Raw genomic sequence first — 16,946 nt, 5'->3', positions numbered from 1 at the left:
TTTATTTATTGGGCAGCCCCAGTGGCGCAGTGGTTTGGCGCCGCCTGCAGCCGATCCTGGGGTCCCAGGACCGAGTCCCACGTCGAGCTCCCTGCATGGAGCCTGCTTCTCCCTCTGCCTGTGTCTCTGCCTCTTTCTCTCTGTGTCTATGAATAAATAAATAAAATCTTAAAAGAAAAAGATTTTATTTATTTACTTGAGATAGAGCAAGAGGGCTAGAGCAAGAGAACGAGAGCAAGAGAGGGAGTACAGAGGGAGAGGGAGAAGCAAACTCTCCACTGAGCAGAGAACCCAAGGTGGGGCCCCATCCCAGGACCCTGGGATCATGACCTGAGCTGAAGGCAGCCGCTTAACTCACTGAGCCATCCAGGTGCCCCCAAAACATTATTTGTTTTTAACAGCTTTAAAGGTTTTTATTTATTTATGAGAGAGAGAGCGAGCATGAGAGGGAGCTTACAAGCAGGGGGGAGGGGTTGAGGAGAAGCAGCTCCTCGCTGAGCAGGGAGCCTGATGTGGGACTTGATCCCAGGACCCAGGGATCATAACCTGAGCTGAAGGCAGATGCTTAACCGACGGAGCCAACCAGATGCCCTGTTTTTAACAGTTAAAAATGTAATTTTATCTTATACAAGATTTACCCACTTCAAGTATATCATGCAAATTCATTATGAAGCCTATCAACAATGTGGAAAATTAATTATGTCAAGGGAAGAAATGAAACAAATATGCAGGTACACAATGTAAACAAATTATGTCACATGCATGAAAACAAATATGTGTGAACAAAAATGACTAGCAGGAAACATAAAAATATTCACCAAAGTATTTTGGTTAACATATGGCTGCAGAAATGAATTTTTTCCCAATTATTTTTCAAAGTTTCTGTAACTTTCAATATCTCTCTACTAGATCACTTTAGCTGAGCCCAGGTAAACAATGCATGGGAGATACTGACAACCCCATCTACCTCTAATATCTATTCGAATTTCCTGATTTTTTAAAGATGTTTTATTTTAGAGAGAGAGAGAAAGGGAGCATAATGGGGGGAAAGGCAGAGGGAGAGAATCTCAAGAATCTCCATCCCACTGAGCATGGAGTCTGATGCAGGACTCAATCCCATGACCCTGAGATCATGACCTGAGCTGAAACCAAGAGTCAGACACTCAACTGACTGACCCACCCAGGCACCCCTTGAATTTCCTGATTGACTTGAGAACTAAGAACATGCCCGGAGAAAGATTTCCAATGTTGGCAATGACCTGATTCAGACAGACCTGGACTTCTACAGTGGTCTGGGGGCAACTTCATGGAAGCCTATAGCCAGGGGGTGAGGGAATCTTAGGTCTCCCAAGGATAAAATCTACCCTAAGAGAAGTAGAGTCACTCCCAATGAGCTAATCTCCACAACAAGGCCTATAGCTGGAGCACAGGTGGTTCTAGTGAGAGCTGGGAGCTGTTGGTTGAAACCATCAGCAACCCAGACCACTTGGCCATGCCTACATGCCCACATGGGGCACAGTTGTGTATGAAACGCTAAGAATCCTAACATCTCAGTGTCCAAGTGACCCTTCTCTAGATTCCCTAAGGTGGTGGTTTCCTACCCACTTCTCAGTAGAGTTGGGGTGCATGGTCATGATAGCCGGGGCAGTGGTGGCACATCAAGGTTGTAGGTAGTGGCTAGAGTGAAGTAACAGGAGTTATGGGAGGTAAGTGAAAGCATGACCTGGGCTGTGGGATGAGGATTGGACTGGAACAAATCTGGCATGCCTAGGCACCATTCCCTATACTTCTAGAGCAGGGAAGGGCCCTGAACTGGGGGGAGAGGGAGTGTGTGTTTCTGAAGATCCTTGGATATAGCTTCTGAGCTAATGAAGGACTATGTAGATATTCATTCATTTGACAAATATTTACTGAGCACCTGTTATGGACCAGGCATGGGTTCAAGCATCTGGGACACAGCTGTGAATAAGACAGACCTGATCTCTTCTCACATGAACCTCCCTGTCCTGGTGAGAGGGACACCCAACAATGCCTAGCATCCAATAAAAAATTATTAGGCACACAAAGCAAATCAATGCATAACAGGCTGGGTGGTGATACGTGATACGGAGCAGAGATAGGCAGAGTAAACAGTATATATAGCAAGTGCCAGGTCAGGGTTCTATAACAAGTGAGCCTTGTGGCTGTCTCAGGGAGGAGGGTCCAGGCAGAGCTGGCCTATTTGGGAAACAGCAAATGAGGCAGTGGGCTGGACAGAGTGAGGGGGAGAGTGGGAGGAGGGGAGGAAGGGAGCTAGTAGGGAGCCAGATCATGAAGGGATCACAAGCCATAGTAAATGTATCAATGATCTGTGTCTGCATAATAAATAACCCAAACTTAATGCAATAGAACAAAACCTTATTCATTCTAATTAGCCCAGAGTTTGTGAGTAGCGTGATTCTCCTGCTGGTCTCGTGTGAGATCATTTGGGCAGCTGCTGTCATTTTAGGCCTGACTCAGGGGTCTCACTTCTGTGTCTGGTAGTTGGTGCTGGCTGTAGTAAGGACTTTGGGTTTTATGCTGAGATAAGAGCCATAGTGGAGGGATCCCTGGGTGGCGCAGGGGTTTGGCGCCTGCCTTTGGCCCAGGGCGCGATCCTGGAGACCTGGGATCGAATCCCATATCGGGCTCCCGGTGCATGGAGCCTGCTTCTCCCTCTGCCTGTGTCTCTGCCTCTCTCTCTTTCTCTCTGTGTGACTATCATAAATAAATAAAAAAATTAAAAAAAAAAAAAGAGCCATAGTGGAGAGAGCAATGATGAGAAACTATGTGATGTATGTTAACTGAAAGGAAAACTGCCAAAATGATTGCAAATTTGATAAAAATTCACAAGTTCAAGCTCGGTGAACCCCAATAGAATAAACGTAAGAAAATCATAACAAGACACCTCCTAATTAGATTGCCAAAAATCAACAATAAAAAGAAATCTTAAAAGTATGCAGAAGGGCGGTGGCGGCGCGGCGGCATGGAGGCCACCCTGGAGCAGCACCTGGAGGACACCATGAAGAACCCCTCCATCGTGGGCGTCCTGTGCACGGACTCGCAAGGACTGAACCTGGGCTGCCGTGGGACCCTGTCCGATGAGCATGCTGGGGTGATATCTGTTCTAGCCCAGCAAGCAGCGAAGCTGACTTCAGACCCCCCTGATATTCCTGTGGTGTGTCTAGAGTCAGATAATGGGAACATTATGATCCAGAAACATGATGGCATCACGGTGGCAGTGCACAAAATGGCCTCTTGACCTCTCATCAGTTCTCCAGCGGCCTGTTGTAGAGGCTCCATCCTACCTACGTTGATTATCTTGTAGAACGACTAAAGTTCCAATAGTTAGGCCATTTATTTAGTGTGCATTGGGCACTTTTCTGTTAATTTTAGAGTAAACTGCTTTTGGACACCTAATGGACTGACTTATCAGAACATTAGTAAGAAAGGATCATGTTTTGAAGCAGCATGTCCAGGTCACTTTGTATGTAGAGTTTTCTTATGTTCAATAAATCTGGTCAGAGGAAAAATAAAAAATAAAAAATAAATAAAAGTATGCAGAAAAAAGAGATTCCATTTAAAGGGACAAAAAATGATAAGTGTTTAGTTACATTGATCAAGAAAAAGCAAGGATACAGATTATACCAAGGTAAGTAATGAAAGAAGTACATCACTATCAATCCTAATACATTAAAAAGATAATTAAGGGGATGCCTGGGTGGCTCAGTGGTTGAGTGTTCACTTTCGGCTCAGAAGTCCCGGTATCGAGACCCCACATTAGGTTCCCTGCATGGAGCCTGCTTCTCCCTCTGCCTATGTCTCTGCCTCTCTCTGTGTCTCTCATGAATAAATAAATAAAATACTTTAAAAAAGATAATTAGGAGGCTTTTTGGAGGTGATGACCTCCCCATGAGAACATGCTCCCCTAGAAGGACCTCCTCCCTCCGTCCCCAGGAGAAGACAAGTGGAAGCATAAGGAGGAGAACCTGGTATGGACCCTCATGGATGTGAAGTGCCCTGGCTGATACAAAATCACTACCATCTTTAGCTGTGCACGAATTAGTTTTGTGTGTTGGCTGCTCCACTGCCCTGTGCCAGCTGACAGGAGGAAAAGCAAGGTTTCCAGAAGGATATTCCTTCAGATGGAAGCAGCGCTAAAAGTAACCTGACTCAAGATGAGTGGGAAACTATCCCAATAAACACATTTTGGAGAGAAAAAAGAAAAAGATCATAAGGAAATATCATGAAAGGATTTATGCCAATAAAATTGGTAGCCTAAATGAAATGGGTAACTTCCTCGAAAGACACAAATTACCCAAAGTGACCCAAGAGGAAATGGACAACATGAATGACTCTGTATGAATCAAAGAAACTGAATTTATACTTTAAAAGCTTCCCACTCAGAAAATTCCAGGCCCAAGATAACTTCACTGGTCAAATTCTATCAAACATTTAAGAAAGAAACATTACCAATCCTACATGAAGATAAATACAGAACATTCTTTTCTTATTTTTAATCCTTTTTAAAAAGGTCTTATTTATTTATTTGGGAGAGAGAGAGAGACAGAGAGAGTGCAAACGCACAAGTGAGGGGAAGGGAAGAGGGGCAGAGAAAAGCAGACTCCCCACTGAGCAGGGAGCCTGATGAGGGGCTCAATTCCAGGATCCCAGGATCATGATCTGAGCTGCAGGCATATGCTTAACCAACTGAGCTACCCAGGCACCCCTTATTTTTAACCTTTTAAAAATATTTGACAACAGCAACAAACTACCAAAAATACTTAATTAATTTCAGCAAAGGGCAGAAAAATAATTTAGATGTGGAAAAACTAAATCTATAAATGGGAAAGGTTGAGTAATTTAAGGGTTTTTTCAATATAGCAGAACATTAAGTAACTGTTGTGTTTGAGAAGAGATTTAATGATGTAGGGAACTATTCATGATATAATGTTAACACTTTAATTTTTTATTTGTAAAAAATATTGTATTTATTTATTCACGAGAGACACACAGATAGAGGCAGAGACATAGGCAGAAGGAGAAGCAGGCTCCCCAAGGAGAGATTGATGTGGGACTCGATCCCATGACTCTGGGATCACAACCTGAGCCAAAGGCAGACACTCACCCGTTGAGCCATCCGGGTGCCCTAATGTTAACATTTTAAAACACAACACAACACCTGCTTTTAAAATACTTTAACCTAAATAACTCTGCAAAAATATTTATAAGCATAGAAAAATATGACTGTAAAGAAATACATTAAGTATAAGCAGTGTTTGTAACTGAGTAGTAAGCTGATGGGTGATCGTTCTTGCCATAAAATTTTAACTTTTTTAGTAAGATGCAGTCTATCAGGATGATTAAGGGCATAAACACAAGACCTTGGGGGTCAGCCAGGCCAGGTTTTGTTCTTGGCTCTCATCTTGCTAGCTGAGTGGCCTTTGGCAAATCAATTTCTCTGCATCTGTTGCCTCCTCTGCAAAATGGAGATGAAAGTGTCCACCTACAACAAAAATAGCATTGTTTTGAAGATCAAGTGAGATAATGTGACTAAAGTGTACAGCAAAGTGTTTGGTAGAACTAATATTGAGTAATTCATTTATAGCTTTTATAATCAGAGAAAGACATTTTCCTTTTTAAAAAAATATTTTATTTATTAATTCATGAGAGACACAGAGAGAAGCAGAGACACAGGCAGAAGGAGACGCAGACTCCATGCAGGGAGCCTGATCCAGGACTTGATCCCAGGACTCTAGGATCACACCCTGAGCCTAAGGCAGGTGCTCAACTGCTGAGCCACCCAGGTGTCCTAAGAAAAATATTTCTTGGGATCCCTGGGTGGCGCAGCGGTTTGGCGCCTGCCTTTGGCCCAGGGCGCGATCCTGGAGACCCGGGATCGAATCCCACATCGGGCTCCCGGTGCATGGAGCCTGTTTCTCTCTCTGCCTGTGTCTCTGCCTTTCTCGCTCTCTCTGTGTGACTATCATAAATAAATAAAAAAAAAAAATTAAAAAAAAATATTTCTTCTTCTTCTTCCTTTTTTTTTTTTTTTTTTAGATTTTATTTACTCATGAGAGACAGAAAGAGAGAGCAGAGACATACACAGAGGGAGAAGCAGGCTTCTCACAGGGAACCCAATGTGGGACTTGATCCCGGGACTCCAGGATCACGCCCTGAGCCAAAGGCAGACACCCAACCACTGAGCCACCCAGGCGTCCCAAAAAAGACATTTTCAAGACAAAACTCGTTTGGAAAGAAACCCTCATTGACAAAGGCAGTGGAGTGGAGATCAGAACCAGGGCAGAGCCCAGAGAAACGAGCACTTAAGTCTTCCCAGTAAAGATACTTCTAGTTGCAAGTATCAGGAATTCCCTCATCAAGCTTAAGCCCTAAATGATAATTGGTTCTGAGAACCCCAGGGTGTCTTACAGAATCCAGATTAAGAAATATCACCATAGGGGCACCTGGGTGGCTTAGTGGTTGACCGTCTGCCTTCGGCTCAGATTGTGATCCTGGGATTGAGTCCCACGTGCTTCTCTCTCTGCCTATGTCTCTGCCTCTCTCTGTGTGTCTCTCATGAATAAATAAAATATTTAAAAAGAAAAAGGAATGCCACCATAAATGTCACCAGCCCTGGGTGCTTGGGTGGCTCAGTCGGTTGTCTGACTCTTGATCTCAGCTCACATCTTAATCTTGGAACCTGAGTTCAGGCTCTGTGTTGGGCTCTGCAACGGGCATGGAGTCTCCTCAAAAACAAACAAAAACCCCAAAGCACCAGCATCATGGTTCATACCAGGTTGGGAACTGGGATCCTAAACCTCAAACTCTCTCTTCCCATCTCCTTCCTCCTGCTTCCTTCCACCCCCTCTGCTTCCCGGGGCAGAGCATCCTACCCTGCCCAGGTGTACCGGTCGGCACTTCTGGCTATTTGTCCCCGCCCAGTTCCTGGGAGTGAGATTCTGATTGGCCCAGCTTGGGTCAGGTGTCCAGTCACGGCCCAATGAGCCCCGGCTGAGGGGGCGGGGCCATTGTACCCCCGTAGCCGCTGCGGTTCCTGGTTGGTGGAGGAGCAGTAGCGGGCACCTCGCAGGCCAGGTGGCCTCCGCCAAGGGTGTCTGCTCTATTCTGGGCCTGCCCTCTTGTGTTCTCTGCTCAGGCTTTTCTTCTTACTCGGGGCTCCTCCTCCTCCTCCTCCTCCTCCTCCTCCTCCGCAATTTCGGCTACTGAGGCCTCTGTGCAGTGGTGGGGGGCTCTCGGGGGGTCAGTCGTGGCCACCTTTCCCAGGGGTCCTCTGTGGGCAATGGCAGGGCAGCTCCCCAGGATGTCCCCCAAACTCCCCTCTGTTCCCCTGTGATGTGGCACGCGGGCCACAGTTGATGACACAACGCCCGGCTGACCCAGGGGGACACATCTGGATTCCCTAGTTTTTGCTGGGAGAGAGGGCGCCATCCTTCCAGAGAAGCTCGTAGCCCAGCCAAAGGTGGCTTTGGTGGCTTTGAGCGGACACAAAGGTTGGTCTAAGAAGAGCATGACTGACACCACACATATACCCTCTTTCTGCAGAAATAAAGAAACGGAAGACTAATGTATCTTTTTTTTTAATTGTCATTTTGCATCTCCCCACCGATGCCAACCCCACCCTCTCCTCTGATGACCACTTGGGCAGGCTACTGATGACCACTTGGGCAGGCTACTGGGGAGCAGGGAACAAAGCTGGGGCCTGGCACCCCCACCAGGCTGCCAGCCCGGGGAGAACAAGTCACAATTACAAATTATCACAACAATTAGCGCCTGTGCTCGGAAGATGGGCAAAGGAGGAGGCCCAGCTCCTCATTGTCAGCGGGTCTATTTGGCAGTGACCTTGCTCTGGAGGCGGTGATATTCCTTCAGCCTGTAAACCAGATTCAAAACAAAGAAAAATGTAAATTAACAATAACAACACGCACTCGGTTCAATTAATTCAGGCAGAACCTGGGTGGCGGGGGCAGCTGTTAGTTAAAATGTGTGTGAAGTTGTCTTTTTTTCTCTGCCTCTGTTCCCACTCCTGCCCTGGCCCCTCCTGCCATCCAATCAGGATAATGTAATTAATTTATCTTTGGGGGAAAACATTGCTTGGCATTGTTGAAGACAAAGCATTTAACTGGCAATGGGAGAGATGAAGAGGCCATTATGAAAACCCGATGTGTTTGGAGCCATTTAAAAGGGTTTATAGTCATAAAATACAGAGGGCGAAGGAGGCGGGGCGGTGGAGGTGATTGTGGCCCCGAGAGCACCAGGGAAGGTCAAGCTGGATTCATCGTCTCTCCCAGTCTCAGCTCCAGGGACAAGAGCCTGGCGTTCGGAGAAAATGGTGGCTTTGTGCCCAGGACATGTGTCAGGGAGGCTAGAGAGACTCGTGCCTTCTTCCCAATGCCAAGCCCCGGGAAGGATGTTGGTGATCAGAACCCAGAGCTGGACAGACACACCTGGACTTAGCTCCCCAGCTTCCTCGCTGGGTGACTGTGGGCAGGTCACTTAACCACCCTGGGCCTGTTTCTGAAGTTGCAAATTTGTGTGTAAGAATGCCATGAGACAACCCAGGAGGGTGCCTGGAGTCTAGTGTACAGTGGCTGCCGGTAATAAATGACCCTGTTTGCCTTTGTGTGTGCTGCCAGTCACCGTGCTCTTCCTGCAGGCCGAGGTCTGGGCTGAGTGCTTGATTTCCCAGGACTCACGCTAGCTTTGGCCACACCTGTGAGGTGGCTACGGTCAACATCCCCACTTGTGTTCCCAGGGGTCCAGAAGAGAGTCCGAGACCATAATGCAGAGCCAGGATTTGGACGCAGGTCTGAGTGGCTTCAGATGGTGTGGGCTACCTCACTAGGCCATGGGTATCCACGTGGCTAGGATAGTTTCCAGCTAGACCTGCAGCTCAGGTATGGTGACATGTAGGTAGGTACCAGGTGCCTTCTGGCCTGATGACTTTCTGAGGTTCCCTTCTACCTCTCAGCCACTTCTCTTTCTAACCTCCCCAAGCAAGGGGGCTCCTGGTGGAGTCCTTCTTGCGGCTACAGAGGGTGGGACTGAGTGTCCAAGGCAAAGGACAGGACTCAGAAACATGGAACCCCAGTGCCCCGGACCTTCAGTGGCTTCTGGCTATGCCTTCTGCCCCTCTGAGAATAGGAGCAGGCACTGAAGCTGCGTGGGCAGAGGGATGGGAAGGGAGGGCCTCTCTAGGGCTTATCTGAAGTCCTATCAGAGCTTGCTACCCACACCCGGGGGGGGGGGGGGGGTCTGAAGACCCATCAGGGCCAGAGCTGCTCACCTGAGGGAGTTGATATTGATGAAACCAGTGGCATCGATAGGCTCATAATCACCTTGCACGTTCATGCTGCAGAGAGAGAGAAGCCAGTCACCACACCCCCAGGCCTCACCTCTGACGTCAGAGGCTCTCTGGGGCTAGGGACAGCTCAGGTTCACAGAAACCCAGGGTATCTCTACTGGGTTGGCCCAAACTTTGGCTTCTCATTGCATTTCTGTCCAATTCAGGAGCTCTACTCAGGGCCAGGCACTGTGCCCAGGGCTGGGGTGCAAGGAGCCTCGTCCCTGCTACGTGAACTGGCAGAGAGGGTCCTGGCTCAGTCAGTGCTATCTGCTGAAATCCTCCTAGGAACCAGAGAACTGTGTTTGCAAGCTGAGGACACACCTGTGAGCCAGCTCGGCTTCTCAGGGCTGGGGGGGGCAGTGGCGAAGGGGATCTCAGAGGCATCTCCAGCGCCAGCTGATGGCATCCAGGGGCCTGGAGGCCCTGGGAAGCCACAGGGTGTGCACAGAACAGCCTCAGATTTGTGACAGCTCCCTTGAAGCTCTCAGGGCAGGGAGGCCCCCGGGAAGACCCTGTCTGGTCCATCTACAAACCTGGCACCTGCCCCATGCCAGCTGGCTCCGAGAAGCACCTGGTCAGCACCATTGTTTTTTTTTTTTTTTTAAAGATTTATTTTTATTTATTTATGATAGACCTAGAGAGAGAGAGAGAGGCAGAGACACAGGCAGAGGGAGAAGCAGGCTCCATGCCGGGAGCCCGACGCGGGACTCGATCCCGGGACTCCAGGATTGCGCCCTGGGCCAAAGGCAGGCGCGAAACCACTGAGCCACCCAGGGATCCCCTGGTCAGCCCCATTGCGACAAATGTTTCCCCCATCTACAACTCCCATCTTCCGGATTCAACAGGCTTCATCTTTTCACCTACTATCCTTTGAGAAACGCTTCCCAGCCACAGTCCTTCAGGTTGGGGCTGCATCTCCGCTCTACCCACCCCCCATAAAGAACTTAGGGCACATCCTCCTGCCTGTTGAGCTTCAGGCTTTCACTTGCCAAATGGGCCTCTCCATGTTATTACTGGCTCCGCGTGAAGTGATGTAGCTAGCACCTGGCTCGCACTCACTGTTACTCATGTCATTTGTTCACTCATTCACTTATTCAGGTATTTTTTAGGCACCTAAGGTCTGCAGGTGCTGAGGAAACGGGGAGCAAGACAAGAACAGGGCCCATGGTGTGTAGGTGGGGCAGCAGACGTAAGCCATCAATCACCCATCTGCCTTAATTAGGACTGTGATAAGCTCTTTGAGGACAAGTTCAGGGCACTGTGGTCTCAGATCTGTCTCAGTACTGCCACTCTCTAAGCCTCTGGTGGGGACGGGGTCCCTCTGTTTCTCACGCGTCCTACTCTGAATCAGCCCCTTGTCCCTGTGTCCCCAGAACTCCAGCCTCAGGAGAGGACAAAACAGTCTTAAGGTTCTTGATGACAAGGAGTCAGCCTGTCCCCTCAGGAGCCTTCTCTGGAGAGGTGAGATTGGGGAGGAAGAGGGCAGAGGGGAATCTGTCATCCACCCCCACCCCCACACTCCCCAAGACCCTAAGGCTGTGCCTCTGGCTGGCTCTTTGTGGATTGTGGACTTTCTATAAGTGGGCTCTCTGCGCTCAGCTATCCTGCAACTTGTTCAGGACTTGGGCTCTGTTGCCCTACCCCCACCATGCCCCAGCCCTGACCTTCATGGGGCTGTGAAACAGCACAAGAACTCCCACACTCCCACCCCCGTCTCTCCTCCTCCCCACCTCTGCTGGCCTCTCCAGGTCTCAGGAGCAGATCAGCAAGTCCCCTGTAAGGGGGGGGGGGCGATGTCAGACTTTGGAGGGGCTACCTCGTGGCATCCCCGAAAGCATCAGCCTCTGCAGATCCCTTTTACACACCTTGCTCTGGATGATAAAGCTTACCCCCCTGACACACATACAAATCAAATCGTGAAACACACTCCCACTGCCTGAATCACCCGTTCCCTTCGGAAGGATCCCGGTGCTCAGCTCAGGGAGAAGCCAGGGCTCAGACCCCCTTCCAGCTCCCCTCCAGGCACTCCTCTCCTCTTCATCACCATCCTGCACATGTCAAAACAAACTTTCCCACTCCCCTCCCCTGGAGGGGCATCCAGCCCACTCCGGCAGCCCCTGCAAAGAGAGGCCCAGGTCCGGGGACAAACTTGTCTGGAGCATGAGGCTGCAGAAGAGTTCCCAGAGGTGTTTCTCGGGAGCTGAAAAACCTCTTTTAAAATTGTGGTTTGGGGTGGTGGTGGGGGTGGTGGTGGCTGATGGTGGTGGAAAAAGAGTTTACAATGATTTTTTTTTTTTTTACCTCCCCTGACGGTCTACAGAAAACCTCTGTGCTTTTATTTTTGTTCATTCGAGTGGCTCTGACCTGCTCTATAATTACGTTACTTTCTACCTACTGTGCCACGGCATTTCCAGTTCTGCTACCTCTCGCGGCTTCCTCGCTGGTCCCTGTGAGGCTGTCACTCAAGGGCTTTCAAGCCAGCGATGTAGAAATCAAAGAGAAAGGGGAAATGGTCGGAGACACAGTGAGAATAAATGCGCCTGCTTTTCTCTCTTTTTTTCCTTCCCCTTTTTACTTTCTTCATTTAATCTCCCTGAGTGAGGCTGTAAGGCTTAATGAAGGGTTGGGCAGATTATTAGAAGCTGTTGATTCAGAGGGGGAGGGAAGAAAGAGCCAGAGAGAGAAAGAGAGAAGATAATTTGACATTTACCCCGACTGATCTAAACTGATTCGGTTATATTTATGGCTCATAAAGTGTTTAGAAAGACGGAAGGGGGGAGCAGCTCAGCACGGCGAGGAGACAGGGAAAGAGGGAAATAATATTGACCGCCAAACAAAACTCGCCTGCTAATTCCCAACAGGCCTCCGCCAGGGCTAAGCTGGGCTGGGGACTGGGGTCGGGTGGGGCCGTCGGGTCCCACCTCTTGGGAGGCCAGGTGACCTCTGAAGGGACCGCGGGGAAGGCATGGTGCAGATGCGACTCAAGAGCCGAGGTTGCCTTTGACCCGGCCCACCAGGGCTCTGCAGCTTGGCCCTGGGGCCTTGGAGGCAGCATCCTCGGTATGGCCTAGAGACCCCCTCCTTGGCTCCCATCCCAGGTCACTCCGCCCCGCCCCCCTGGCCCCGGCCAGGTTCCTCCTGGCTTTGGGAAACCTCCAGATGTCTGCAACTCTCCATTGTCTTCCACCCACTCTCTCTGGAACTCTAGGCTGGTGTGTCTGAGGGCTTGACAGACACTCTCCTGGGCTGGCTCAAAGATGACTCACCCTCAAGGTGTCTGAGTCCAAATGCAGGACCTTCTCTCAAGAACTCCCTCAACTCAGGAATTGCCACCCCAGTGCGCCCAGCTGTTCGTGCCGGGCGAGTCCGGAAAGTGCTTCATCCCTTTCCACATCCAAGCCCTTTCCATTCTTAACCTCTTCACCGTTTGCCAGATCCTTCTGTTTCTCTCCGCCTCCAGACCCGTCAGCCTGGTCCCAGCTGGCATGTCCCTTGGGATCTATTCTCCGGAGCAGCCAGAAGGACCCTCAAGAAACAAAGTTCTGATGGCTCCTCTTTAAGATCTGCCTCCGGGACCCTCCTGCTCTGACCCCCTTCTCCCAGCGTGCCTGGGACCTTCTGGACTCATCCAATGCCCAGAACCTCTGCACGTGACCATGTCCCTGGAAGCTTCCAAGCTCCCTCTCCACCTGCTTAGCAACTGTCTTTTGGAGGCCAGCTCAACAGTGATTTCCTCAGGAAGCTTCTCCACATCCCAGTTAGAATACCCAGTCAGACCTGTGCCTCCTCACAGCCCAAAACCGTCTTTCCTAATTCTACATTCAGGTGATCATTTGATGGGTGCCTTTCTCCCCGTCTAGCCTGGAAGGCCCAGGAGGGTAGAGGCAGCATTGATTCCCTGTGTGACTGGCTCCCCCACAGCCTCCCCGTGCTCAGGCACATCTTTGTTGAGAAAGCTGGTTGGAAGGGTCAGTGGCCCTGAGGGTGTGTTCCTCGGCTGGGGGGCAAGCATGGGGCACCTACCTCACCAGCTCCTCATTGTAGAGGGACAGTGGGGACTCCCGGCTGAGGATGTACACCTGGCCCTTGAAGACGGACACTTGCACTTTCCCTTCCACACGCTCCTGGGACTTGGCGATGCAGTGGCGGACAAATTCACACTCGGGGCTGTGCCAGAAACCTGCAGGGATGGGAAACAGAGGGTGCTAGGGAGGCCCACTGTGCTGGGGCCTAGGATCGGGGGTGTAGGGAGGCCACCCTGTGCTGCAGTCCACCATGGCAGACCTTGGGGGCGGGAGGGTCTTGGCACAAAGAACGCTTACAAACAGTTGCATCAAGGAACAAGCCCATGTGCCTATCCTCTGACCTTGCATGTCCCTGGTGGGTAAGGAGGGGCCCTCCTTGCTCTTGCAAGCATCACCTCCCAAGGATTGGGAGAGGGGAGCCAACCCTCTGCCTCATGCCAGACATTCAAGGAGTACAACGGGCCAGGCCGTGGGGACACAGCCGTGAAGGGACGCCATGGCTTGCTCACAGGGAGCTCAGTCTTATGAGGATGGCAGATAGCTGTCGGGTAGGAGACCTCAGGCCAGATTCAGGGCTGAGCGATGGGAATGCTCATCTTCCCAGCCATGGCAGCTGGGTGGTGGTTCGGGGGCAGAAAGACTCTGTGTGTGTGTGTTCCCTTCACTGCTCTGTCCTTCTGCTTCCCCATCTATTGAGTGGGGATGACACAGTATCCCCCTCCCAGGACTAGTGCGCTTATTGTGCATAGAGGCCCCTGGGTGTCCACACACTGGAGTCCTGGCCCCACCCCTCAGATGTCAGTCAACTGTCTACATGCTGCTAATACTTTCCTATGCAAATATTTTTATGTATGAAGCATGGACACTGTGCTAAATTCTTCACCTGGGCTAGCTCTTTGAATCATCATGAACAGCCCTAGGAGAAAAGTTCCCTTAGCCTCTTTTCTGAGTGAACAAGTAAGGCCCAGAGAAGTAAGTTGAGGTTTCCCCAAGAGCATGCACAGGCTGCAGTGAGGGACCGGGGTCTGACCTTAGTTATAACAGCTCTGCTTCGTATGATAATCTTAGACTTTTACTGTCTGTGGACAGAACATTCATCAGTACCCAAGGTACCTGAGAAATGTGCGACCTCCTCCTCCCCCACGCTGTCCCCTCCTCCATGCTGTCCCCCCAGAGCCCCGAGACCACTGGAGGCTGTGTGCTCAGTCCCCAGGCTGTCCTGGGGCCTGCAGCTCAGCACCGACGGGCTCAGACTTGCAGCCAGGCAGCCAGCCATCTCCGCTCTGGTCTCTGTGCAGGGCAGGCGGGCTGTGGCCAGGACTGGGGGAGGGACAGCTCGAGGGGTAGGATTTCTGTGAAACGGAGCTGGGAAGGTGAGCCCACCTGGGCAGCTGTGAGGCCAGATGGTGCGCGATCTCCTGCCCTGATAAAGGGCCAGGTCAGCCCCGGGTCTGCGGCTATTGTTGGAGGCCGGGCCTCCAGGGGCACCTGCTGAGGCTCTCCGTGGGAAAGGGGGGCAAGCTTCTCCGGGATGGGTCCAGTGACTTGCAGAGGTGGGGGAGGACCAGGCAGGGTCCTCACCCTCCAGCCACCTGCCATTTGGGTTTAGATCCCGCTCCGCAATGATAATTTGCACAATGAGATATTACTGACCACTCTCCGGCGAGTTGGATGGATTCACTGATAGGATGCAGGCCGAGCACTAAGCATTTTAGGTTTGAGATTTGAATATGGCCTCTGCCAGCCCTCACTGCACAGACAGACAGACACCTGGAGAAGTGTCCCAAGCCACAGTGAGATCCTGAAAAGTGCTCCTGACTCTAGCCTAGACCCGCATGGGAAGGAACACTGATGGCCGCCCCTGCCATGCCCCAGTGGCTTGGCCATCTTTCTAAGTCAGGATAATTAGACCATTAAGCTCTCAGGCTGGAAGACCAGGAGGAGATGGAGTCAGAGATAGGTGCACCCACATGGGAACATCTGGCCTGGGCTTTATCTCAGGATCTCTCACCTTTGCTGCATGGGGGTCTTGAACTCAGATTTCTTTTCCCAGCAGCTCCAGCCTGGGCTGAGGGATAGTGAGCTTGTGGTGCTGCATGAGTATCCCAGGTCTGGGGGTGGGCCAAGCACTATGCTAATTGGGACAACAGCCCTCTGTATGAGCTGTGCATCATACTCATTCTTCTGCTGAAGAAAGAGGTGAGGGAGAGGAGGTGAGCTACATGCCCTAAAGGAGATGGGTCCTGGGACGCCTGGGTGGCTCCGTGATTGAGTGTCTGCCTTTGGCTGAGAGTGTGATCCCGGTGGTCCTGGGATTGAATTCTGCACCGGGCCCCCCGTGAGGAGCCTGCTTCTCCCTCTGCCTATGTCTCTGCCTCTCTCTGTGTGTCTCCCATGAATAAATAAGATCTTTAAAAAAAAATTTAAAAAAAATGAAGGAGACAGGTCCTGAAGCCGGGGTCCTGCCATAATGACCCTGAGGGTGGGGACTAGGGCCTATGCCTGGAGGGAGAGGGTCTGTACAAGCCCATAGAGAAACTTGGGGATAGGGTGAGGAGAGGGAAATGAACAGCAATCACAGTCACCAGGGCATCTAGCAGTGGGGCTGAGGCAGATGGGCTTCTTCTGTGCCTCAGTGTCCCTATCTGTGCTCTGAGGAAGCCACGTGTTACAGCAAAGTGGCAGGCTCAACGAGTGGGAGCTAGATGGAACCAGATGGAAGAGACCTGGTCTGGTGCCCATTATTTTACAGGAGGAGAAACTGAGGATCAAGGTAGACAGACCTACTCGGTCATAAACCCAGAGGTAAGGCCCCAGGTCCCTGCCTCTACCCTTGGAAAACACACCAGGCATTTGTAGTATATCAACCCACTCCTCTGTGCCAGGCGCTGTTCTAGGTATGTTTATTATCCCCACTCTTCAGATGAGGAAACCGAGGCACGGGGAAATTCAGTAACTTGCTTAAACCTCTCTGTAATGTTCATGTCTCCCTGACATGAGAAGTCATAACAAATAGCCCCTCCAAGCTGGGGTGGGGACAGGCTGCCACCCGAGGCCGGGCTGACATCTACAGGGGTCTGGTGATGTCAGGGGCACCTGGGAAATAGAGTATCAAGAATCCTTTGAAGAAAATAAAATAAAATAAAATAAAATAAAATAAAGCCTTTGAAGGCTCCTAATCATTGTACCTCATCTGGGGATTTGGAAGGCTCAGTGGGTAACAGTAAGGATTACACCCCGGTGGTCAGGTGTAGGGGCCCTGAGCCCGTGGCTGGGGCCAAGCTGTGCCCCGGATCCCAAGGGACCCCTGTGCATGCCACCAAGCCCCTTGATCTCGTTTCCCAAGGACCCCAGTTTACCTTCCCCCCTTCCCCCCCTCCCCCCCACGAGGATCCACTGGCCTGGCCAAGCACTTGGCCTCTGCAGCTGGCTTGTCCTGGGCTCAACACCACCACTCATCAGCTGTGAAACCTAGAAACCAGTTTCTCACCCCTGTGTAGTTAAGACTAGGTAATGCCCGTGAGCGCCCAGCTCAG

The 16,946-nt window shown here is 50.7% G+C and overlaps 1 protein-coding gene and 1 pseudogene across 2 annotated transcripts in view; one reads left to right on the top strand and one right to left on the bottom strand.

Annotated features, from left to right (window-relative positions):
• The first annotated feature begins 2,966 nt into the window (after nt 1-2,966).
• Nucleotides 2,967-3,574, top strand: LOC140607416 (ragulator complex protein LAMTOR5 pseudogene; annotated as a pseudogene).
• Nucleotides 3,575-7,603: 4,029 nt separating this feature from the next.
• ASS1 (argininosuccinate synthase 1) overlaps nt 7,604-16,946 on the bottom strand; it is a 52,681-nt gene continuing 43,338 nt past the window's right edge. For both annotated transcript variants that reach the window (XM_072778339.1, XM_072778340.1), the window contains 3 exons: nt 13,409-13,565; nt 9,326-9,391; nt 7,604-7,912 (listed from right to left, as the gene is read on the bottom strand). In XM_072778339.1, the coding sequence (XP_072634440.1) occupies nt 7,867-7,912; nt 9,326-9,391; nt 13,409-13,565 (269 nt within the window). In that variant the 3' untranslated portion in view covers nt 7,604-7,866. The remainder of the gene's footprint in view (nt 7,913-9,325; nt 9,392-13,408; nt 13,566-16,946) is intronic.

Source organism: Canis lupus, chromosome 16 (assembly GCF_048164855.1).
Source record: "Canis lupus baileyi chromosome 16, mCanLup2.hap1, whole genome shotgun sequence".
Lineage (NCBI taxonomy): Eukaryota > Metazoa > Chordata > Mammalia > Carnivora > Canidae > Canis > Canis lupus.
This window is presented reverse-complemented; position numbering and strand designations above follow the sequence as displayed.